The sequence below is a fragment of the Tamandua tetradactyla genome, chromosome 1, assembly GCF_023851605.1.
Source record: "Tamandua tetradactyla isolate mTamTet1 chromosome 1, mTamTet1.pri, whole genome shotgun sequence".
NCBI lineage: Eukaryota > Metazoa > Chordata > Mammalia > Pilosa > Myrmecophagidae > Tamandua > Tamandua tetradactyla.
In genome coordinates this window covers 180,445,362-180,472,566 of record NC_135327.1, presented here as the reverse complement: position 1 = coordinate 180,472,566, position 27,205 = coordinate 180,445,362, and the positions used below count along the sequence as shown (strand labels likewise).

Here is a 27,205-nt window from a genome sequence, read left to right as displayed (position 1 = left end):
AATTTTTCTCTTTTGGTTCTCGCTCTTCCCATATCCTCCACTCTAGATTAACTTTTCTCTGTTTTCTAATTTCTTTTCTTTTCTCTTCCATTTCCAATCTCCTATGTTTTTTCATTTCTTCTCTATCTTTTCTTCTTTCCAGTTACATTTCCCTTCTCCTGTGGGTGCTTATTATTTTAGCTATTTATATAATGTTGCATATTTACCTGTCTCATTTTCCATTAGCATACATAAGTCTTTCCAAATACCAAGTTCTGATGCCACCTCTTAGTTATGTATGGTATATTCACAGAAGGCAATCGTGTGAAAAATGTGGATAAGTAATGAATTAGGAGAAAGCTGGGTATCATGGATAATTTTATAAAATTTTGGCCCATTTCCAGAGGCTGATATTTCAGAGAATATAATTAGTCCATATTCTTTTCTATTGGAAGGTGTTTACCAAGAACTGAAAACTGTTCCTATGTTATACAAGCATGGGGTCTCCCTAAAAATTAACCCCTTATGGTAATTATAAGACAAGTCAGATAAATTTAATTCTGTTTTTATTCTTATCTTGTAGATATTGTGCTGGCACAATGCCCTGGGGAAATCCAGGAGATCATCATGATTTTGAACCTCAGCGTCATGATGATGGCTATATAGAAGTCATTGGCTTCACCATGGCCTCTTTGGTAAGCAATACAACTATTGTGTTCAAATGAAATCAATTTTAGTCACAGAGCTGATTCACTTCACAGGACTTCAGCATAATTTTCTCTTGTTTTATCAAATTATAAACTTTATACAGTATAGAGTTGTTTAGGAAAAAACAAGAACAAAAAGCCATTTTTTTATGTCACCAAGAAAAGTGGTGTACATGGGTTTGAACTTCAAAAAATAAATGGACTTATTGGTTAAAATTTTCTTGATTAAGTTTGTACTACAGTGAAATGCAAAGTTTTCCTGCCAATTAAAAAGCATTATGCCACAGATATAGTCCAGCCCTGATGCAAAAACCGTGCCATTTAATACTCTGGATTCACTGAGGACTTGTGTGTTTAGGTAAAAAAGAAAGAGGTCATGTGTATTCAACTTCATCTCACCTATTTATGCATGACATGGGCATTCCATTACCTCAAAACACCTGAATATCAAAAAAAAATCATTATCCTAGCATTAATGAATATTCAGTTACTACAGTATTGAGATCATCTTTTATAATTTTGTTTGCTTACATTAAAAAAGTAAATTTGTAGTATAAGTCTAATGTCAAACAGGCTTTAACCATGTATTCTTAATTATTATTAAATGATGAGGGGGCTAGTTAAACATTATGCTTATCATCTTTGTGTAAGTCAGGTCATGCTATCAGTTTACAAAGCAAATCAAAGTAGAGCCTCTCCTTGCAACCTTTGGTTAGCATTTATGTTGTATGTTGTACCGTATACTTGAAAGCAGGAAAGTTGCATTTCTTGTTCTAAACAAGCCAAAACAGCCCTCTTTTTCATGCATCTCATGGATTCCAGATGCCTTTTTCTAAATCACCTTGAATTAGTGAAGTTTAATGGAGTAACCTACTATGAGTATGGCAAAAATCACCATGACCTGGATTAGCGATATTGCATATGTCTGCCATCTCTAGAATGCAATGGTTGTTACAGTGTAAAAGATTGGGCTGGGATTGACCTACTTTTCAGGGCTGTAGGTCACATACACAGCTCCTTTTCACCAAAGCTGTTTTGCTAATTACAGCTGAAGACACAACCAAGGACATATACGATTAAGTTTAGGAAGGATATGTACAAAGAAGAATTCTTAGGAAGGTGACAAAAACATGCTAATAGATGGTAGAAAAAAACTGACCCCATGAATTTTATTAATTTATTCATTGATTCCGTGAGCATTTATTGAATGTTTACCATGTGCCAGAACTTCCTAATTACAACAGTATAGCAAAAGGCTGTCAGGCAGAGTCTGAAAGCAATTCCTTACCTATGCCTATGAGGGTGTATCAGTCAGAGTTCTCCAGAGACACAGAACCAGCAGCATATATATGTAGAGATTTATTATAAGGAATTGGTTCATGTGATTGTGAGGGCTGGCAAGTCAGGATTTCATGGAATAGGCCAGAGGCTGGAAATTCCAGTAAAAATAATGTTGTCTTGAGTCTAACTTCTTTAAGCTGGAAACTCAGAAAGGAGTGCGGGATGTAGTCTTCTCAGGCAAATGACCCTCAGTCCTTTGCATTTAAGGTCTCCAACTTATTGTATGAGGTTCACCCACAGTACTGAGGTTAATTTCTTTTACTTAAAGTCAACTGATTATAGATGCTAATCCCGAGTACAAAAATATCTTCACAGCAACATCTAGGCTAGTATTTGACCAAACAGCTGGATACCATAGCCTAGTCAAGTGGACACATAAAATTAATCATCACAGAAGTCAAGGGGAGTGTTAGACACTTGCCTATTGCTCTTACAATCAAAATCTACATCCTTACCTGGCCTGCGCAGTTGAGCATCTCTCCAGTTTTACAGCCGTTCCCTCTTCCCTCTTGGCTTTCTAACTCAAGTGGTCTCTCAAGTCAAGCACAACTTTGAATATTCCTTGCTTCTCTGCACCACAGAGCCTCTGCATGTGCAATTTATGGTCCATCTCTCTTTTAAATATTCTTTAACTCCTTCTTCATCTTCCATGACTTCTCAGTCCATATTGGTGTCAAGTTCGTTTTAGTCTTTTCTGTTTATTAGTTTTTACTTATAGTTGTATAATTAATGTCTGACAGGAGAAAGATGGAAGATTCAAAGTAGGTACTTAGAGGATAGTTTAATGGAGGGACAATTAATGACAGGCAACGTAGGATGATGTTGTATTCCTGGCCTGTGTGAGGTGCATAAAAGGATAATTGTTTGGAAAGACCACTTGATGAAAGTGGCATTTGCTAAGAGGATGCAGCTAAGCTGTGCCAACCTAGAGGGGAGGAAACCAGGGACGGAAATACAATGGCTTCATTCTTCTTGCACTCCCAAGTCCCCTGCTAGACATGCCTGATCGGAAGCCAGAGGACAATAAAGTTCATTGGGTTGGTTTCTAAAGGCAAAGAGGAGGGCGAGAAGGGTGGAGAGCCAGCCGGGAGTGGCTGCAGTGGAAATCCAGCTCTGCAGTGTAGTCCCAGTACATAACAGAGGGCCTGAGAAAAGGAGTTGGCAACTGAATGAGTCTTGTCCAATGAAAAATGTGGTTTGACATCGTGAGAAAAAAAAGTAACACTTTGAAATATGAGATGACAGAGTCCTTTGTGGGAACAATAAAGCTTTATGTGTTTTAACATAAGTGAAATGTGAGAGTGGAAGCATTTGCTGCTTGGAGAGATAGGCGAGGTCTGGCCCACAAATGTGCTATAGAATTTACCCAAGTGTTTGACTTTATTCCAAGGTTACTGGGGCATTAGTGAAACCTTGGCATTACTGAAGTGTGTTTTTTTAATTAATTTTTATTATGGGAAATTTTCAACAAAAAGTAGGTAATATAGTGAGTCCTCATGCCATCACTCAGCTTGTATAATTATCAGCTCATGGACAATCTTATCTCTTAATCCCCACCTTTCACCTCCTTCCCTATATTATTTTTTTATTTTTTGCTATTTGTTTTCTTTTCTTTTTAATTAGAGAAGTTGTGGGTTTACAGAAAAATCATACATAAAATATAGGGTTCCCATATACCACCCTATTATTACACCTTGCATTGGTGTGGTATATTTGCAACAATTGATGAAAGCACATTTTTATAATTATTCTACTAACTATAGTCCATAGTTTAATTTGTGGTTCACTATGCTGTGCACTTCCATGGATTTTTAAAAAAATTTTCTTTATTGTATAATATAACATATATACAAAGCAAAGAAAGAAAAAAGCAATAGTTTTCAATGTACTCTCCAATTCCCTATATTATTTTGAAGCAGATCCCAGGTTATATCATTTTATCCACAAATATTTCTGAATGCATTCATAAACGTCAGAAACCTTTTTAAAGCACAACCACAATAACATTATCTTCTAAAAAATTAAAACAATAACATCTTAATATCACTAAATATCTATTCAGTGCTCAAATTTCTAATTGCCTCACAAATGTCTTTTTTTTCTTTTACTTGCTTTGAATCAGATTCAAATAAAGTCCACACATTGTGATTTATTGATAGGACCCTTATGTCTCTAGAGGTTCCCCTCTGTCTCTTACTTTTTACTAATTTCCCTTCATTTACTGAAGGAACTGGGACATTTTTTTTTCCTGAAGAGTTTCCCCGAGTGTGAATTTTGCTGGTAGCATCTCTGAGGCATCAATTAATAGTGTCTTTTCTCTCCGTATTTCCTGTAAATTGATAGACCTAGATTCATTTCTCTGTAAATGGCTGGTTGGATCTAGATATATCAGATACATTTTACCCCCAAATCTGCTTTGTAGGTAGCATTTTATTCTTCCACAAAAGGATGCAGATTAAGTCACAATGTCTCTCCTTTTTAAAATTTTTTTTGTATGCTGTATGACGGGGGTCACATGACTTTCCATGTGAGTACTGCAGCACCATTTGTTGAATTTTTGTTTGTTTGTTTTGCTTGTTTCTTTTTTTGAAAACTGCATGGACCAGGAATCAGACCCGGGTCTTCTGCATGACAGGCGAGAATTGTACCACTGAGCTATCCTTGTACCCCCTAGCTCTCCTTTTTAAATATTAAAAGCTAGTGATCAGCATCTGGATCCAGTAATCCTTAAGGACTGCAAACTTGTGATATTCTTATTCTATACATTTTCACTTATTTACTGAAATATATCTACAAAAAGAAAACTTCTGTTCATTTACTATTTGGTTGTTTTGGTAAACAGTTTATAAAATAAAGACAGCATTAGTGATTCTTTTCCTTTACTTTCCAAATAATGAATTCATATCATTTTCAAAATACTTGAGTTGGTTCACAATCATCCTCCCATGTAGGCTGTGGTTTTAAAATGGTCTCAAATTTTTTGAGACTCATTCCATCAAGAAGTTGGGTCTATGTACATTTCCCTTGAATCTGGGTGTGCTTGATTGTGAATACTTTAATGAATAGAGTGCAGTAAAATTAATGCTGGGTGCATGGGTAATTCAGTGGTTAGAATACCCGCCTTCCACATGGGAGACCCGGGTTAAATTCCCGGACCATGCACCTTCTGCCCACCCCCCACCCCCCACCCCCCCCCCAAAAAAAATCTATCAGACAATGCTCTAAACACTTTGGGCACAGGTGGTTCAGTGGCAGAGTTCTTGCCTGCCTTGCCTGAGACCTGAGTTCGATGCCCGGTGCCTGCCCATGCAAAAAAAAAAAAGAAAAGATCATGATGATGACTACACAGCTATGTGATATTATGAGCCATTGATTGTATACTTTGGACTGAATGTAAGTGAAGATATCTCAATAAAATATTTTAAAAAAATAACACCATGTGGCTTCTGAAGCTTGATCATAAAAGGCCTATCAGGGTATGGGAAATATAGGTAATAATAGCTATCTTCAATTAATAGAAATTTACTAAATCCAACGCAATAATTGTTATTTAAATAGTCATATTGGTTTCATTCATTCAATCAATTATCACAAATATTTATTGAATAGTTGCTGAATCCGCACATTCTTATTAAATCCATGAATGGCATATTGGTAGGTAAACAGTTAAGAAATGAACCAAAATAAGAGCTGTGTCCTCTGGCTACTCACAGTTGGCAGAAAAAGGAGGAGACAAAGAAACAAACATGCAATCACACTTCAATACAATACATTCTAGGAGAAATGAATGTGTGAGATTAGAAAGGAGAACTGACAGCAGAAGAGCAGTCTTAGAATGGGGATATCAGCAAAGATTTCACAGAGGAGAAAAGGGTCTCTGGGAGTGAAATTGCCAACCAGCCATTCCCCCTGAGAGAAATTAGCTTAAACATGGTGCCCTAGGAAAATTCCCAGTGGTATCTTATAGTGATGTGCAATGGTGAATAAAAATGGGAATATGAAGAAAGCGCCTGAAGTAGAAATCTTTACACTACTATTGGGGAGGGAAAGAGGAACAGGAGTGATAGATATGTGCCTAGAAAAATTACCTGGACATCAGGGTAATAGATGAAGACCAGTATCTCTACTGCTGGAGGCAAGCAGACAAATCAAAACTTGGTACTAGAGTCCACGTGAAGAAATGAGGAAATCTAGAGGCCTGAGCTAAGAAAGTTCCAATGAAGAGGGAAAGAACTGGTGAATTCAAGAGAGTTATTTGTATATAGTGACTTATTGTGAAGGGTCAAAAAGAAGGAGTGTAAATGAATCCCAGGCATCTAGCATAGGTCATTAGGTAAAGGGTGAATATGTTGAATGAGATAGCAAATATAAAAGAAACATAAGGTTACAAAAGAATGAACTCTCTTATACAGGTTATATCTGAAATCCATGTAGGATATCCAAGGAGATATATAAATGGCAATTTGAAATATATGTTTAGCACTCGGGTTATTCCTCCAGGTTGGAGATAGTATTCTATGACCCATGAAATCCTTCTCTCTCCCATCATAGCATTGGTAGAAAATAGAGAAAAATAATAATACATGGGAATTGGTGAAGAGGAAATGGAATGCTAATAGTATGTCAATTATTTTTTTTATTTTGCTTGTAAGGAATAATTGTGATAGATGTACACTAACTAGCATCAGTTGTATAATTTACTCTCTAGATTGCCTCCAACATAGAAAACTTAGAATCTTAGAATCTTAGAATATCAGAATAGTGGTTTATGCTGTGCAATTATGAATAGCTTGTGCTCTCTAATAATATTGGCATATATTTATCTCTTTTCATATGTCTTACCTCACTACCCATAAAATAGACAGCATCGTGTTTGTTTTCATTCAGAATGAAAGAAACTTATTTTCAGCCCATCTATTTCATATTCTTTGAACAATTATACTGAGTTTTAAAATCTTATATTTCTAAGAAGGTAAATTATTTACAAAGGCAAATATATGCTTAAAATGACTATATAAGAGAAGAATGTAATTTGTGTGTTTGTATTCATGTGTATTTTTGTGTATTTAAAATGACTGTTATGTAATTAAGAAACTTAGCTATTAAGTAAAGTCTTTTAGAAACAATTATTTTTCACAGGATTTGAAATATCTGAAGTAATTAAAGGCTTTTAACTTAAACTTTTAAGATTATTTTAATAATAATAAATGTTCTTATATGTTCCTTAGGATTGAAGCAAAATCTAAAGAATAGAAAAATTAAAATGGTACTTTAAGGGAGATTTGAAGTAAAATTGCTGGCATGGGAAAAAAATAGTTTCTTTTAGACTTTTTCTTGTATTTGAAAATTCCAAAGCAAAAGTCTTCAATTCATTTTCCTGATTGAAATGTATTCCTACCAATTAGGATTATTCTTCATTGAATGCTTGGTAACTTGATGACCTGTTTGTATTCTATACAGCCCCAAATCAGACATTGTAATTTGTGTTTATTTCTGCCACGATTTTCTGCCATTATAGCTGAGAAGGTCCTTTCATGTTGAGTTTGTGTTTAAGCAATTTAAAACTTTTCAAGACCATTCAAAGAATAATTCACATTTTGAGGAATTTGGGGCCTAGTTTGCCAGAATGTGTGACATCCAAGGACTTTAGTCTTAAAAACGTTAAGCAAAGCATATGCAGCTTTCTTTTTGTTAATTGAAATTACAATGTGTGATTTAGGCCTTTTTATATTTATGACTTGGTAAAGCAAAAGGTTATTCAATTTAAAAAATTACGTGGAAAAACCTAGGGTTGACATTTTACACATACCAGATAATATATCCTTTTATTATTTGTTAAGAAAAGGATAATAAAAATATTTTATCTACTTTGATGCATAAGTCTTAGAAATAAAGTAAAATATCAATTATAATCACAGGGCCCAAAAACAACCGCTTAGTGTTTCCTCCCAAATACTTTATTTCTGTGTTTGAAAACTTGAACTCATATAAGTATCATATTATGGCTGATACTCTTTCACTGTGTAAATGTGTCCTAATTTACATAACAATTACTCCTTTATGAAATTTGTAGGCTTCTGATGTTGGTGCTATAAATAATTCTGTAATTAACATATGTGTTCATAAACCTCTGTTCACACTTCAAATTATGTTCTTGTGACAAATTCCCAGAAAAGAAATTACTGTTACGAGGACATAAACATTCAAAGTTTTTCAATAAAAATTATAAAATAACTTTCTGTAATTTATACCATTTATTGCCCAATAGTAGTATATGAGAGTACCTGGGTGACAAGTATTTTAAATTTAACATCCTGCAGTGGCTGAAAACATGTTAATGAATAGAGACAAAATTCTCTTAAGGTATTACACTTGATGAAATGGAAAGTGGGGAAAGAATCGAATTCCTTACCTAGAAAGAAAGAATTATGTTTCATACAGTTATTAAAATTATGAAACAAATGATTATGCCCTAATACACAAAAAGAAATGGAGAGCAAGGCCATGTTATTTATATTTATTGTTAGCCCTTATGTCTCCTGTTTTGAAGTGTGTAGGTTTTTTTAACATTTTAATGGACTTTATATTTTATTATTGAAATTCAGGAATTATTGATATATTCATGAAAACATGTCTTTTGACAGATATATGTATTGCAAATATATTATCTCAATCTGTGGTTTATCTTTCTGCTTTCATACTGGTTTTATTTGATGAGCAGAAGTTTTATATATTCTTTGGAAGTCCAGTTTTATGAAATTGATTTATCTTATATTAGAGCTTTTTGTGTTCTTCCTAAGAAATCTTTGCTTACCCCAAGGAAGTTTGGAAAAATATTCTGTATTTTCTTCTTGGAGATTTACAGTTTTTAGCTTTTCTGTGTAAGTCTGTGATTTTGTTCAAATTAATATTTGTGTATTATATGAAGTAGGAATCAAAGTTCGCTTTGTTCATTTGTTTATCCATTTTTTCCCCAGCATTATTCATTGAAACGGCTTTCCTTTTCTCATAGAATAACCTTGCTGCTTTTGACTATAGTCAATTGATTGTGTGTGAGTTTGTTTCTGACTAATCTAATGTTGATTTATTTATTTTTATGCCAATATCACACCGTCTTGATTACTGTAGCTTTATAGTAAGCCATCAGTTTGATAAGGAGAATCATTTCATTTGTTCACCTACGTGTGTTTTAACTATTCTAGGTCTTTTAGTATTTTCATGTATTTTAGAAGTTTGTCAATGTCTACAAAAACCTTTTGGGATTACAGTGAATCTATAAATAAATTTGGAGAAAACTGACAAATTGACAATATTTTTTCCAAGTCTGTGAACAGGGTATATCTCTTCATTTATTTATGTGTTCCATAATTTCTGTTATCGGTCTTGTATACTTTCAGAACCTTTTGTACATTTTTAAAAACTTTTCATATTAAAATGCTTTCAGACTTAACGGGACAATTATAAAAATAATACAAAGTCCATACAAAGAACTCCATCGACTCCTGTCCCTCAGATACTAGATCCACCAATATTAACGTTTTTGCATACTTGTCATATCATTGTCTGTTTTTCTTTCTTTCTTTCTATCTTTCTTTCTTTTCCTTTCTTTCCGTCTTTCTTTCTTTCCTTCCTCCTTCCTTCCTTCCTTTCTTTCTGTCTCTTTCTGTCTCTCTTTCTCTCTCTCTCTCTTCCTCCCTTCCTTCCTTCCTTCCATCTCTATCTATTTATCTATCTTATCTCTCTGTATCCATCTATGAATTTATCAATCCATTTTCTCGATACTTCAGTATAGGTTGTATATATCATGCTCCTTGAATACTTAATACTGCTGTGTGCATTTCCTAAGGTCAGGATTTTCACTTGTGTAAGCACCTTAAGTGCAGTTGTCAAGTAATTTGACATCAACGTGAAATTTACAGTCTATGTTCCAATTTTTCATATATCCCAATAATGTCCTTTTGAACTTTTTCTCCTTTCTTAATAAGTCCCAACCAAGATCGTGTTTTGCATTTAATTATCATTGTCTCTTTAGTTGCACCTTTTTTTTTTTTAAACTGTGGAAACGTTTCTACAACATAAACTTTCATATTTCAACCACTCCCAAGCATGCCATTCAGTGGGATTGATCACATTCAATGGTGAGGGTTCGGTGCCCTCACCACTTTCCATTACTGAAACTTTCCTATCCTTCCAAACAACAACCCAACACCCACTATGTATTAACTCCCCATAACTCCTGCACTCTAATTTCTGTCTATGTGAGTCTGAATATTTTCAATATTCCTTTGTGGTTACCATTGAGCTTAAATTTAACATCCTAAATTAAAATAATCTCATTTGTATCGATACCAACATATCTTCCATAAAATACACAAACTATATTCCTATACCCCTCTGTCCCCCCACCTTTATGTACTTCTTGTTACAAATTACATGTTTATAAATTATGAGTCCAAAATCACCGATTTATCATTATATTTTAGATCCTGTAGGAAATAAAATGTGGAGTTAGAAACCAAAGTACCATAGTCTTGGCATTCATATTTAACCATACAGCTACACTCATGAGAGATCTTTATTTCTTATTTCAGCTTTGATCTTTGTCTGTTGTACTACCTATCCTTTCAAACTGCAAAACTCTCCTTAGCATCTCGTATAGGGCTGGTCTAGTGTGAGAAACTCCTTCGGCTTTTTTTTTCTCTGGGGATGTCTTAATCTCTCCTTCATTTTTGAAAGACGGTTTTACCAGACAGAACTCTTTGTTAGAAAACAAGATTTTTCTTTTCTTTCAGCACTTCAGTATGCCACCCTATTGCCTTCTTGCCTCCATAGTTTCTGATGAAAAATTGACAATTTTATGGGACATAAGATTGAAAATCTTGAAAAATTGACAATCTTATTGTCCCTTTTTATGGGACATTTTGTTTCTCTCTTATGGCTTTCGGAATTCTCTATCTTTGCATTTGACAGTTTGATTATAATATGCAAAGTGTGGGTCCGTTTGGATTTATCCTGTTTTGAGTTTGTTGAGAATCTTGGCTGTGTATAATCATGTCTTTTGCTAAATTTGGGAAGTTTGCAGTCATTATTTCCTTTAAAATTTTCTCTGCCCCTTTCTTTCCTTCTTCTCCTCTGGTACTCTCACAATGTATACATTGGTATCCTTAATGGCGTCCCACAGCTTCCTCGAACTCTGTTCACTTTCTTCATTCTTTCTTCTTTCTTCTCCTCAGAGGATGATTTCACATCTTCAATTTTCCTGATTCTTTCTACTGACAGCTCCAATCTGCTGTTGAATCCCTTTCAGAAATTTTTAACTTTTGTTACTATGGCCTTCAACTCTGGTTCCTTTTCATAATTTCTATCTCAATTGATAATCTCCTTTGAGTTCACCTATTGTTTTTCTGATTTCCTTCACTTTGTCCACATTTTTCTTCAGCTCTTTGAGCATATTGGGAACCATTTTTTAAAGACTTTGTTTATGTCCAAGGTCTGATCCTCCCCATTGATGGTTTCTAATGCTTTAATCTTCTTCTTTGCCTTGATTATTACTTATTGTTTTTTTTTTTTCTTGCATGTCTTGTAATCTTTTGTTGGAACCTGAACATTTTGTTATTTTAAGATGCATTCACTGGACTTTTGACTCTGAGACATTTATTCCTTAAGCTTATTTTCAGCTAGTTTTGTAGCAGAGCTTTCCCTGAATGCCAAGAGCTAAGAGAATAAGAATAAAAATAAGAATAGAATTAGGAAGAGGAAGAGGAGGTGAAGAAAATAATAAAAGAAAACGCTTTTCCCAGTTTTTGCAGATTGATGTGTGAGTGCTCTCCTTTGGAGCTTATCTGTACAATTTGTTTGGAGAATAGCTTGGGGCCACAGCATAGGGGCTTCTCTGATATTTCTTAGCATGCATACTATTTTAAGTATGTTGCCTGTGTCATAGCAATTTCCAAATTTACATGGATTTGAATGCCGGCTCTTCCCTAGAAACAGTTTCCTCTTGCTCCCAGGCATTGCACTATATGTCTTATAGCCAGCAATCCCTTGCCCCAGGCATCCATGACTTGACTGTTCTCCCACAGTGTTCTATAGGAGAGCTCTGTAAATTGTCTTTCACACACAAAGGCAAGTCCTGGGATGGCAAGTCCGAGATAATGTTCTGGTCCAATCCCTCAGGACACCAACAGATGGATTCAGCCAAACATACATGTTTCCTGTATATGCATGAGGATTACCCTGCTCCCTCCAGAATTGGGATCAGACATTCACACTGGAAGTGCAGACTAGCTCCATGCTAAGCTAAGTGAGGGCATGAGGCAGGGGCCAGCCAGGACACCATGAGATCCTACTGCTTTTAAGTAGACTTTTTCTTGATTCAGTAGTGCTCACCCTGTTATTGCAATCTAATATTTTCTGGATCTTTGAGAAAGATGTTTATGCCAGTTCTTGCTGGTAGTTTAAAGCTTCTGTGTGGAGACAGCACCCTGAAGCTTCCCACTCTACCACTTGTTTGAGGTGATGTCTCCTTATATGCCTTCAAAAAAATTCATTCCTAAGTATATTTGTGTTTTGAAGCTATTTTAAATAGTATTGTTTTAAATTTCATATTCACTTATTCACTTCTAGTATAAAAAAATACAACTGTGTGTATATATTATTTGTTTATACATATTTTCCTTGTCTTGCAATTTTGCTAAACTCATGCATTTATCATTTTAAAAATAGATTTCTTAGGTTACCTACACACAAAATCATGTTGTTTGTGAATAAAAGTTTTCCTATTTCCTTACATGCTTTTATTTCTTTTTCTTGCCTTAGTGAACTGGCTAGAACTTTCAGTAAGATGTTGAAGGGAAGTAACATATAATTTTTCTCCTTTATTCTGTCAGTATTGTGAATTCTATTGATTTATTTTTTTTAAATGTTATACTAGCCTTCCATTCCTTGGATAGGACCCTCTTGGTCTTGATATTCTATCTTTTATTATACTGCTGACACAATTTGTTAATATTTTGTCAAGCATTTCTGTGACTATGCTTATGAATATATTAGTCTAAATTTTTCTATTATTGTAATAGTTTTGTCAATTTTTGATGTCAATGTTATGCTGGCCCCATAAAGTGAAATAGGAAATGACATTTGGTTCTACTTTCTGAAAGTATTTGTCAAGGTTTGTGTAATATTTTCCATAAATGATTCATAGAATTCCCCAATGAACCAACCATTTGGCTTTAAGATTGCTTTGAGACAAGATAGACATAAATCTATTCTATTTCCTAGTTCTTTTGAGTCGACTTTATTAAATTAAATTTTGAAGGAATTTGTCCATTCTATCTAAATAGTTGTAATTGTTGGCATATTATCGTTAGGATTGGTAGTGATGTCTCCTCTTTCATTCCTGATGCAAGTAATTTCTTTAATCGGTCATTTATTCTATTTTTCATTAGAGTTGCTAGAAGTTAATCCCTTTTATTAAGCCTTATAAAGAACCAACTTTTGGTTTAATTTGTTTACTCAAGTGTTTGTTTTCTATTTAATTAATTTCTAGTGTTTTCTTTATTACATTCTCCTTCTTACATTTGCTTTCACTTAACTCTTTTCATATTCTTAAGGTGGAATCTTAGATCACTGATTTTAAGTATTCTATTCTAATTAAAGAAAATTTAAACTTTGAATTTCACTCTAAGCACTACTTTAACTGCATACCATATGATTTTGCATTTTCAAGAACATATTCCAACTTTCTTTTTTTGAGTACTTAGGAATGTGTTTTAAAATTTCCAAATGTTTGGAAGTTTTAATAGATATGTAATTATTATTAATTTCTCTTTTGTGTCTCTTGTGATCATAGCACATACTATGTAAGCTTTCAGTTTTTTGAATTTTTCCTGAAACTTGTTTTATGGTCCAGAATATGGACTGTCTTAGTACAGTTGAAAATTTCTAGTTACAAAAAATGATCAGAGGGAGCTTTTAAAACTTTTTTCACAAATAACATATTTTTAATAACATAAACCATTCTATTATCATGCGCTAAACCATCAAAATCTATTAGATATTAGGTAGTATCATCAAAAGGTAGTGTTTGATTTAATAAAATGTGAGTGTTAATGAAAAATGAATATTTTTTTTTTTTTGCAGGCTGTATGGTGGGGGTCACATTTCTTTCTTTTTCCATGTGCAATGTTATTGCAGCACCATTTGTTGATTTTCTTTTCTTTTTTTTTTTTAATTTGTAAGTTCATAGGCTGGAAATTGAACCCGGGTTTCCTACTTGGCAGACAAGAATTCTACCACTAAACTACCCTTGTACCCCTCCTGAAAAACAGATCTGAATCTAAACTTTTATAGTGAATAATCATGAGTCTGGATTCACCATACTTGAGAAGACTATCATTTAAACAAGGTCAACCTAGAGGAAACAAAAACCTTCCAAATTCAGGAAAAAGCTTAATTTTAAAATCTGCAAAATTTTTATAGTTTAGGAAAAATGCTTGGTTCCATTAAGTTAGTTCATTAAACTAAACTTTTAAAGTTGTTTCTTAATTATCTTACATATAAAATTATTACATAAGGAGCAAAATGTGAAAAGGGATGCATAAGGAGTGTTTACAGTAAACATTATTATTTTATATAATTTGAATATTTTCTTTTTACCTTGCACCATATTAAAATTTAATGTCAGTTTTTCTCTCTTGTATTTGTTATATGCCTTGCATTTCTCTTTTAAATATTAATTATACAAGTAATACATGTTCATGGTAAAATTTTTTTATAATCTGTAAGTAAAACAAATTATAGTCTGCTTATACTCCTAATTATACTCTCCTGTAAAAGATAGTCAAAACATTTTATTATGTTTTTTTTCTAAAAAGTTATATACATTTTTGAAAAAAGTTCTGTAATGTAACTGGGAAATGATTTTTTTAGTCATTCATTATATTTTCATGCTTGAGCATGATTTTCAATTGCTCAAAAACAAGTTGATGTGCTAGATTTTGTCTGCAAACAGATATAACTTTTCAAATATAAAGTCAATTCCCCAACTTTTACGATAGTCTTTGAAAGCATCAACCTTCCCAAGACAATGAATATTGCATTTTGTGCCAAACAGCCTTTTAATTTCAGTGTCTGGAATGGAAAATGGTGGGCCTCCGTGTTTAGTTGGATCATGAGAAACGATACAAGCGAGGTACCGGAACCCTTTTCTTGTTAGGGACAACATTATATCGACATAGCATTCTCGATCATCTGGATTGATAGCAATTAAGGCTCCTCTATCCCAAATCCTGTCAAATTCACCAATATTTACTCTGGAAATATAAAAAATGCTGCAGCAGTGCAATGAAATATTCCCTGAAGAACTCTTAAATACTTTGGCTCCAGGAATTTCGGCAATTGGTCTACTGACTAAGAAAGATTCTGCTTTGTAAAAAATTCTCGAATCTCGGGTTCACTATCTCCACACCAACTATGCTGTTTCCCTGGTCTGCAAACCATCTCATCTCAATTGCTTTTCCACAAAGAGGAAAAAATATCCTGAGTCCACTCTCGCCATTAAGAAAAGTACCCAAATGCAGCTCATTACAGCTCACCCACTTTTCTTGCCATTCTTCCAGAGTTAGTACTCAGTTTTTCTGTACCTCATTATTGGGGTACTCATCAATTTCTAGTAAAGTTCTTGTATCATTCATAGTTTTGTAGACACCTTTGCCTCACAAGCAGATGTCTTCAAGCCTCTCCAGGCACCCACAGACTGCCACTTATTTTAACTTTTTATATAAATTTCTTTCCTTCTGTGGTCCTCCACTTGTGATATATTCAAGGTAAGAAAGAGGACTATGGATGGAATGAGGTGGACTTTGAGAACAAGAAATTATAAATATGACTAAAATCATAACATGCTAGTGATGGAATAGACCATGGCAGCATACTGAAATCCCGTCACATTACATATGAGGAAACTGAATCTATATTATTTTTTTAATAAATATTTATTCATATGCACAATAATAAATAATAATAGTACTACTGATATTAGTTAGACTCCATACATCATATGTTGCAGGGAACTCAAAAACAGACTAGTGTTCAAGAATCTTAAGTACTTACTAAAGTGAAAAAAGCAATAAAACTTGCTAAAGCTTCATGACAATTAAAAAAAAACTTGTCAAAATGTGGGTAGAAAGGGTAAGTCGTGGTGGCTCAACAGGAAGAGTTCTTGCCTGCCATGCTGGAGACCAGGGTTCCGTTCCTGATGCCTGCCCATGCAAAAAAAAAAAAAAAAAAAAAAAAAAGTGTAGAAAAATATGAATTAGCTTATAATGGTATTTAAATTATTTAAATAAAATTTTTCATGTTGGGCGGGCCGCGGTGGCTCAGCGGGCAAAGTGCTTGCCTGCTATGCCGGAGGACCTCGGTTCGATTCCCGGCCCCAGCCCATGTAACAAAAACAAAGAAACAAAATACAATAAAAAAACAAGAAAATGTTTAAAAATGTTTCCCTTTCTTCCTTCCTTCCTTCCTTCTATCCTTCCTTCCTTCTCTCTGTCTTTCCTTTAAAAAAAAAAAAAAAAAAAAAAAAAAAAAAAAAAATTTTTCATGTTGTTGATTAAGGTAGTCCATCAGAAAAAAAAAAAAAAAACATTCCAGGTAATTCAATTCAAGGTGTTTGATATGGTGGACTAGTTATGGGCTATTAGAAGAACTGAGAAGAGGACAACCCACAGACTTGGAATCTATAGCTTAGCAACTGCAAAACATCCACCGACTCCTGGGCTGGAAGGACTATGGCAGGGGATGGTGTTCCCAGCTCTCGGGAACCAAGGCCACGGACAAAATGGACCCTTGAGTAGCCTATTGATGGGCTGAGAAGTGGAGGCCATCAGGCAGGAGCTAGAACTCTGAGGGAGGGCATCCCCTACGCTGGTGGATTCTGTGCTGGGACCTCAAAGAAAGAGGTTGCCTGGAGAGACTACTGCCCCGTAGGACATGGAAGCCTGCAGAAGACTCAGACCCTACCAGAGACTGCTTAGAAGTAGGTAGAGAGGGAAAAATACCTGCTTTCTCCTCTTTTCCTGCCCTCCACTTTCCTACCAATGCCTTTCATGAGCTGCCCCTAACTGGAACCTAGGGAGCAAGAAAAAGCAGAGCAAAGGAAGAACGAGGAAGAAAACGGACAAATGATAGCCGAGGTAGTCACGTTTATACACTCGGTATTCTTCTTCATTTCCTGAAATAATTTAAGTTCAGGTAAAAAAAAAAAAAAAAAAAAGCTGAATAGATAAGTGAACTGTCTTTCTCACTCATTTTTTTACAACCTATTTTTTTTTTCTTTGGTAACAAAGGTTTTTCATTTTTAAGGCTGCCTGAAGGTCAATAGACAACAGTGTTTTTAATATATGTGAATTGGTGCTTGGCGTGTAACTGTTTCCTCACGAAGTAAATGTTTGTTCTTTCTGAATACATATTTTCATCTCTGGGTCTCATTTCTCTCAACTTAAAAGAGTTGGACTAAGTTATAGAAAAATCTCTTTCAGCTTTAAAATAAGAAACATATTGTGTCTTATTCATCCTTATAAGCCTCGCACTTGAGAACAGTACCTACCACCACATTATCCCTTTGTACACGAAAGAAATAATTTAAATGATGGAAAATTCAGGAAACAAAAAGCAGTGGAAGAAGCATAGAAATAGAAACATTCCATCTTTTAAATGGAGGAAAACATAGCTGAATCCTAATGGACAGTTAAACGTAACAGATATTGGTGATTGGAACTGGAGGAAGCTAAATTTTTTTAAATGCAATTTTATTGGTATATATTCACATACCATATAATCATCTAAAATGTATAATCAGTGGTTCACAGTATCTTCATATAATTGTGCGTTCATCACTATCAATTTTTTTAAGATTTTCATTACTCCAAAACAATAAAAGCAAAAATTAAAGTAAAAAAAACACCCACTCAAAACATCCCATACCCCCTGTCCCTCCCTAATATTTAAGAAGCTATTTTTTTTAAACAGTTTAGAAAATGAAAAGCAGTTCTCAAAGCTACTAGGTCTTTCCCTGACCTGAGGTCAGGAAAGATGCCTGGGAATACATGCAGTATAACTGGAAAAAATAGAATAAACTTCTATTTATTGAATTTATTAGTTATATCATGGTAATGTTCCTACCAGCAAAGACTACTGAAACACAAAACCAATTAATTTTATTATATGTTAAGTACAGTGACACAAGCCATTAGGTCTTCACAAAGAGAGTTTCTTAGATATTGGATCTCTATTGTACAGAGTTAAACAGCTTTTCTTCATTATTCTTTGTCATTGTTGGTCCCTCCCCACTCTTCCCACCCCTTCGCCCTCCCCTTCCCACTGTCCCTTCCTTTCTTCCTTCTTTCCTTTTCTCCATCTACCTATCTACCTATCTACCAATCTATCAATCTATCATCACTATCATCTATTAATTATCCCTGTAATCTGATCTATCATCTGTCAAACAACTTTATTGACATATAATTCACGTTCCATACTATTCACCCATTTAAAGGGTACAATTCAGTGGATTTTAGTATATTCACAGAGTTGTACAACCATTACCACAAAAAGTTTTATAACATTTTCATCAAGCCCAAAGACAATTCCATATCCTTAACCTATAACTTCAGAACCTCCCTATCATCCTTGGCCCTACAACAACACTAATCTGCTTTTAGTCTCGATGGATTTGCCTATTCTGGGCATTTACTGTAAATGGAATCATAGAATATGTGACCTTTTGTGTCTTACTTCCTTCACTTAGCATAATGATTTCAAAGTTCATCCATGTTGTCGATGTATCAGTACTTGATTCCTTTTTATGAATACTTTTTCACTATATGGCTACACCACATTTTATTTATCCATTTGTTCGTTGATAGGCATTTGGGTTGTTTCCACTTTTTGGTTACTATAAATTTTGCTGCTATGAACATTTGTGTACAAGTTTCTGCATGGGCATATGTTTTCATTTTACATGTGTATCTATCTAGAAGCAGAATTGCTGGGCCGTATAGTAACTCTAGGTTTGAAGTTTTGAGGATATGTATTTTTTTTTTTTTAATAATTCCAATGTCTCTGTCCTTTTCTACCACATCCCTACTATGGAAGCCCTTCTACCCTTCTTAGGTACTTAATCTGTGTACTTCCGATCAGTCCATAGCAGGGGCACTAACATTTTCTTTTTCTCCTACTACCCTTAATGGATTTTGTTATCTCAGGAGCCAAAACATCATATTTTCTGAAGAAGCTTTTATCAAATAGATACAGTCTTTCCTTAAAAGTTGGGTAGGACTTGTAAACATCTGTTTGGCACTTTGGGGGATGGGACATGGAATCAGGAATTTTTTTGAAAACTCTTTTAATGCTAAAAAATAATTTTAATCTATTCAATTTCTCTATTTTTTATTACACCAAATTTGGGAAGTTATATTTTTTCCAGTAATTTCTCTTCCTTATTTACGTTTTCCAGAGTATTGCACTATAGATCGTCATAAGATTCTTGTATGATTTTTAGAACTCTTTATTATATCTCTGGCTATCCTTCTTTTACTTACTTTATTTTTTTCTTAAAACAATTCTTCTTTTAATTTTTTTGTTTAGTCTTACAAGAGGTTTGTCTGCCTAATTAGTCTTAAACACACACACACACACACACACACACACACACACACACACACACACACACACACGATGGGATGCCAGTATTGTTGATCTTCCCCTTTGTTTATTCTTCCTGTCACTGATTTCTGCCTTGGGCATTTTGTTATAGGAATGAAGCTTGGAATTAGGGGCTGGCAGTAGTGGTGAGAAGGGAAGGATGGGGGATTTTCCCTTTTTCTCTCCCCTCCCTCCTCAGTATTGTCCATCCTTTCCATCTGACTGTATATAAAATAAGGACCTGAGTAGCAAGAAGGACGACAAGGTAAAAAGTATTCCAGGATGGAGTGGAATGTGAAAAGAGAAAATCTCAAGCCATAGCAGTTGAGTGAAGGAAAGCTGTTGTGGCCAGAAAAACAATAAATGGCCATGGACACATTTAGTTCAGGAGTTACTTTCATTTTCCTCTCAAATCGTATGCTACCAGAAAGGCAATATTTGAAGTTTTTGCAATAGTAACATATACCAAGCTGAACATATAATTGAATGTCTGTCATTAATAAACTGATGTATTATTGGTAAATGATTCTTTCTAACAAATTATGGAGATGTTTGTGCTATTAGAATCCATGTCTTATCGGATGGTTAGTCTAGATTAGTCTGAATGATGAAAATATTTCTAATAAGTTTTTTATAAATTATTTATACCCTAATTTGTTCCAAAAATAATTTTGTGTGGCTGTACTAACAATGATAGAATGGTCATTACCCTGAAAACCTAATTATGCTAGTTCCTTTATGTGCCTGTAAAATGATCTTTGATTAGATCTGAAATGTGAGTAGAGCTGGCATTGACAACTACTTAATGATATCTTTTTGTAAAATTTGCTAGTGTTCTATTTTTGAGATAGATAAGATGGCTTGCCAGTGCTCTAGAGTCCCTTCCACATCAAAGGGTTAGAAGATATTTAAACAATTTTCAGTTGTGTTAAACTCAGGAGAATAAGCTTCTTACCTAGCAGATTCTGCATTTTTTATCTGTCACTAGGATAGTCCAGACTGAGCAAAATGAAGAAAATGTTATTTTTTCTAGTAGTAGGAGAATATGATTCTGTTAGGTAAATGTTTGCCTGGGAAATACTTGAAGGCAAGGGAAAATGTGTTGAGAAGTTCTAGAAGTGAGAAAATGGCTCAAACCCATAGAATAACTTAAATAGATCATTTATGTATGACCAGAAAAAAACTTTAATGGATGGGAGTGGGTAAACAGTAGTCTGATAAGGATCCTGGTAAATTATCACTGCATTTTCTGCTGCTTTCTTGTTCTCTAATTAATTGAATAAGAATGTATGTAATGGGTGGGCCACGGTGGCTCAGCAGGCAAGAAAGCTTGCCTGCCATGCCAGAGGACCTGGGTTCGATTCCAGATGCCTGCCCATGCAAAAGAAAAAAAAAAATTCAGAATTGTATGTAATGAACACGGCAGAGTGCTAGTGATATAGAATGTGTTCAATAAAGATGACAGGCTCTTTCTTTTTCCGTTTTAAAATGCTATATTCCCCATTCATTTTGTCTCTTTGTTTTCCCTTTCCCTTTGCATTTAGAGAGAGCTTTCTGACCTCTAAATTCATGTGATTGTAAAAATAATTCTTAATACCAAATAGATAGAAATATCTGGCAGCCAAATAAGTGGAATTTGGCATCACAAATCAGTTAATGAGTCATTTTCCTCTTCACAGAGATGAGACGTGGAAACAAGTTGATAGCATGCATATTTTTCTTTCTGAAAAGTAAATATTTTAGATACTAAATTAGAGTTCATATTGAACTAAGTTATTTAAGTTTTTTTGTTATAAATCAATTGATTTTCAAAATTATTTTGCAATGTCTTCTAAAGCTAACCATACACCAACACCTATGATCCAGCAGTTTATTTGTATATACTTAAGAGAGTATGTATCCACTAAAAGATATTCACAAGAAAGTTTGTATCAATAATAACCTAAAACCAGAAACAACAAAATGTTCATCAAGAGTAGAATGGATAACTACAAATTGGTATAGATCATTCAGTCATAATAATGAGCAAAAGAGATCAAAGAAGAGTACATACTGTATGATGTATTTAACATGAAGTTCAAAGATGAGGCAAGACTAATTTATGGTGAAGGAAATCAGAATAATGATTATTGCCTGGGTGGTGGGAAGGTGGTAATAGATTGGTAAGGGGCATGCAGGAATCTTCTTGATTGCTGGAAATTTTCTAAAGCTTAATCTGTATGGTAGTTTCACATATCTGTGTCAAAAGTCTTTATCATGCTGCCTAAAACAATTTGTATATTCTACTCTATATGTGTTATATATAAAGAAGTTTTGTAAAATTTTCATTCTTCCCTAAAATGGTAAATGATATTATATACATGTATTTACTATATACTTAGTATATATACTAAGGCAGGGAAGTTATGCTAGTTTGTGTTTCTTAACAAAATACTTTTAATGTCAGCTTCAATCCCATTCTGTGGCCACTGTGGTAAATTTAGATCTTACTGTGTTTGATTTTGATCCTCAAACTTGCTTTACTATCCAGAATGTTAATATTATCTTGCATTTCATTGATTTATGTAGGTTAGAAGTAGTTCATGGAGGTATTAGGTAAAATGGATAAGTTTGAAAGTTAACCAAGGGTGAGCACGCATATAAATATATTAAGAATTAGATAACTCAAATTTAGAAGCTATCTTAAATTTTATTGCTTTATCTCTTTAATATTCTTTGTTGTTATTGTTGTTTTCTTTCTTTTGTATTCTTTTCGTTTTACTTATATTACTTATTCCATGGGAATAAATATATGCAAAGAAAAATTTCTGTATTAAACTTGCATGATTAAATCAAGACTGAAAATACACAAAAGTGAAGAGTGATTGCAATAATGTATGGTAAAGCTCAGGGAAATTTTTGAAATTTTGGTTTGTTTGTATTGGTTTACCCAGGTTTTTTATTATACTAATGGCTAACAAATTTGAATATGCTTACCAAAGCCTTTTGGTTATATAAAACAGAGTTGGGATTTCTAACGTTTCTAAGTTGGAAACTGATTTTCTCTGCGTCCTTTTGATTCTTGTTTTTATAGGCGGCTCTACAAGTTGGGGGTCATGGAGAAAGGCTGCACCAGTGTCGGGAAGTCATGCTTCTGACTTACAAACCCATCCCCATGCAAGTGGATGGGGAGCCCTGTAGGCTGGCTCCTGCCATGATTCGGATCTCCTTGAGGAACCAGGCCCACATGGTACAGAAGAGCAAGAGGAGAACATCCATGCCTTTGCTCAATGAGTGAGTCTGCTTCTAGTCCACCTTTGTTAACGCGCGGACCTCGGGGAGGAGAGCACAGAGCATGTGCATGGTCTGGGGACCTCACTGTGTCCCCAGGAGAAAAGTCCAGAAACCCAGCATTTATTGGTCTTTCTCATAGGAACATATATATTTTTTCCTTCAAATGTGTTATGTAAGTTGCATACCTTTTTTTAGAAATTATTACTCTGTGCTAGGTAGGTGGTTCTTCCCTGCCGATGTAAGTACATATTTACTGGGACTAGCAGGAAATCATTAAAAAGTATCTCTCGGGTGCCCAAAATGTGTTTAGAGAAATGTGACCTTTGTTGTTTTGTTTTGAAGAGGCATGTTGTCAGCCAGTCTTTACCCATGTCACTTGGAGAGTGGTGATTGCTCCCAAACCGGGAAGGTTGGCAGAGCTGGGTTTTGGCTTCCCTCTATCCACTTTTGCATCCCTTTCTGCCTGTTAGTTATTTGTCCCTTTCCTGATGCCCATTTTGGGGTCTTGTGTACTCTGATGTTTCAATTAATTTTGCTTTCTGGGTAACATTCTACTATTTAAACTTAATCTGACCCACTACTTCTATCCCTAAATAAAATGGATCCCTCCTGGGCTCTTTCCTTTCTTAGAGAAAGCATTTTGATGAACTGATTTGAAATAAGGTGATAATGCCTAGATGTTTAGAGTTCATATTAATATTATAGGGTTACCTGTGTTTGAATCCAGTGGGTAATTGAAATGTCTATTGGGAGTTGGACAGAGATGGAGATTATTGGCATCTTTTTGAAAATCTTCTATATATTATGCCTATATGACAAGTCTGCCTCAAAGTAAGGTCATTTTAGGGCTCAACTTTCGGTCATTCTTATGTCGCAGTGAGAGACCTTCAAAGGTGCTCCCCCTGTTTGTGGCCTGTGATGAATTACTACCTAATTGTACTAAAGGGCTGGCTTCCTTGTAGTGCCCGTGGAACAAGGACATGCTTTGCCTTGTACTTATTGAGTCAATATGAAAATCTACAGAAGTGCCTAGAATAAACCAATGACACAAGTGCCATCGCTCACTGCAAAAAACTTATTTCACCTCTCCTTCTGTTGTGGCATATGTTGAGGAACAGCATTAGACAGTGCTCTCAAAGTGTTTCAACTTTTGGCATCTGTTTCTAAGCCTGAGGCTGGGGTGAGAGATCCTTTCTATTCTCCGCTTCCCTCTTTCCTAGAGTTACTCCAGACTACCCTGGCACTTCCCTAGGTCATTATCTGGAGGAGTTGTTTAGTTGTATTTTGTTTTTTTTATCTACATTTTGCAGCTTGTGAAATTCCCAGCTCATTCCTGATGCATTCTCTTTTCCCTGCCCTTACCTTCGACTAGATTAAATATTCAATTGCCATGTTTATAATTTTTTTAAAAATCTAAAAGATGGGATGACAGCAATTGTGTATAGTTCACCAACTTTCCTCTAGAGATGTCAGAATTAAGGCATGAACTATTAGTTTGGGAGGAGCTTCTGAACTATTAAGTGAAATGCATCCATGAACATGTATTGTAACCCATGTTATTTTGGGATCACTTATAGATAGCTTGTTAAGAAGCTGTAATAGAGCTAAAAGTTCTTAACAGCTAGGTAAAGAGCTCACATTCCCATGCTTGGTATCTTTATAGTTAATGATCTTATCAGACATGAAATTATTTTCAGGTGTTTAGTTTCAAATAGCTATTATCCTTAAGTTGAGAAATAATTTGTATTAGCTCAGTAACCATATGGCTAAGCATCCTTTTGGGCTTTGTAGTAGTTGTTTTGTTTTTGTCTTCATGGCACCTGTGATATATGACGTGATAGGGTTAGCTGGGTAGATGAAGAAGCAACCTCAACTCAAAAACAAAAAAAAACAAACAAAAAAATTTGCTTCTCACCACAGGGTAGTGGTGCCTACATCAAAGAAGATTAAGGCCTTATGAAAGACCGATGTGAGATGCATGCTTTTCATTTTAAAAAAGAACACTTATAAAATAACACAGATCCTTATTACTATTTATTTTGCAAAATTATTATTCAACATAATATTTTTAGGTAATCAATACAGAAAGCACATTTTCAAAAGAAAACTGCCATTTAATACTTGCTTACTAAACCTTAACTTGTCTCACCCGTTGAGTTTTATTCACTGTCAATTAACCGATTTCTTTTTTCCATTTCGCATTTCACCTTATTTTGAAATTTAACTTCTTCAACTGGAATTCCAAGTTTAAGGAACCTGGATCCTTAAAATCTGTCCACATATGTTCTTCAATCTTCTGAGTCCTCTAAGCTTTTCTCTGATTCAACCATGGTTGTGTGTTTGTGAAGCTATTTCAACCAAAGCAGAAGGGATAATTGAATGACATTTCTTTTTTTCCTTCCTTCCTTCCATTCTTCTCTCTTTTGTTCTTTCCCTCCTTCCTTCTTCCTTTCTCACTTTTTACAAAGATAGACTCTTTTTTTCTCTTTCATTTTCTGCTCTTTTCTCTTGCTCATTAAGGAGAAAAGGAACTAGTTCAACATGTCTGTAGAATTTTAGTTTAAAAACCCACGCATGTGTGTGTGTGTATTTCCAATCAGAATGGAATAGCTTTTTATGTCATCTTAAGGAATACTTTCCTTTTACACAACATAGTTAGTGTGAATATTTGAATTATAAGTATTGTGGTTCTAAAGAACTTTCTCTTTGAATCTACCCATTCTCAAGGAAGTTGTATTTATACCTTCAGTGTTCACCTATGACTAATAAGCTAATGGAGCTCTGTTTTCAGCTGAGGCTTTTTTTTCCCTAAAAACTGAATGACTATATCCTAATATCTTAATTAACATCTTTATCTGGATATCTCATAGCAACCTGAAACTACGTGCTAAAAATGGCTCAGCTCCATTCTTCATGCTTTCCCTCTTTAACATCCACGGAGCCTTTTACATTCACATTTTGCATGAATGGAACTGACATTTTACTCATTCAGCATGTTCCTGGCCCCTGGAGTCACCTCAAACTCCTCCATGCTTAGTTAGCTACTAAGTTATTTGAAATCTACCTTCTATTCATTTCCCAAATCCTTAATTCTCACACCATCTATCCCTTCTGCTACCAATTTGGCTTTAGTTCAAATTCATGTTAGTTCACAGCAGCATTGCTAAAATATGCTCATAATTCATTTCCTTACTTCCAGTGTTTCTGCTTTTCATAAAATCTGTCTTTTCCTATGTTCAAATGAGAATGATCTTTCTAAAAATGTAAAGCATATATATATACATATAGACCTTTTTTGAACTTTGCTTTCTTCATCTTCATTTCCCTGTGTGCCAGAGATATTTGCTATTCCTGGAACAGTAGCTCGACTCTTACATCATCATGCTTTTGTACTTCTGAAGCTTTTCTTGCAGTGCCCTCCTTACCACCTTTTCATCTAATTCTTACTCAAGATGTTGAAGATGCTACCTTTTCTAAAATTCCTTTTCTATATACTTCCAGCCCTTAGATGTACCTCTCAGTGCTTCTACAATGCTCTGTGGTATCTCTGTTGCACCATTTGTCAAATAATAATGCAATCATTGGTTTGCTTGACCCTCTCTGATTTGTGGAGAGGCCCTAGGATTTCTCTTAGGATCTCCAGTGACTATAATAATGTCTGACACTCAAGGTTACATGCTGAATAAGTGACTCACACATAAATCATAATGTTAATGCTGCATTTGTTACATTTCTCAGAAATTATATATAAAATAACATAAATCTACAAAAACATTAAAAAATTCTATTAATATAAAAGTGATATTGAAAATGTTTCAAGAATGGTTCACATTGATAGCTTAAGGGAATTTCCTTGAGAAACAGTTCAATATTAGGCCTTTATGATGCTGATAGACCTTCATTTATTCAAAAAAAGAAAAATAATTTTAAAAAATTTCCTTACCAGTAATCTCATATGTAGTTACTATATGCAAACTAAGAGGATAGGCCCCGTTGTGCTCAATAGCTCTCCATTGGTTCAGGAGTATAGCTCATTTTATCAAGGCATATGATTTTAGTAGAAATGTGAACTCCAGTAAATACCTTCTGCCCAAAAAATAGTAGAGGAGATTTATCTAGGCTCGTATTCATAGACTATTAATGTGACAGCCAGATACATTTGATTATGTTCTTTATTTGAAAGATATCTTTGAAGGAGATCA

General features: G+C 34.5%; 1 protein-coding gene and 1 pseudogene across 1 annotated transcript in view; one reads left to right on the top strand and one right to left on the bottom strand.

Annotated features, from left to right (window-relative positions):
• Positions 1–27,205, top strand: part of DGKI (diacylglycerol kinase iota) — a 506,760-nt gene that overhangs the window by 308,851 nt on the left and 170,704 nt on the right. The window contains 2 exon segments of the mRNA XM_077143510.1: positions 563–674; positions 22,804–23,003. Coding sequence (XP_076999625.1) covers positions 563–674; positions 22,804–23,003 — 312 coding nt within the window.
• On the bottom strand, positions 15,019–15,721 carry LOC143687399 (thiopurine S-methyltransferase pseudogene; annotated as a pseudogene).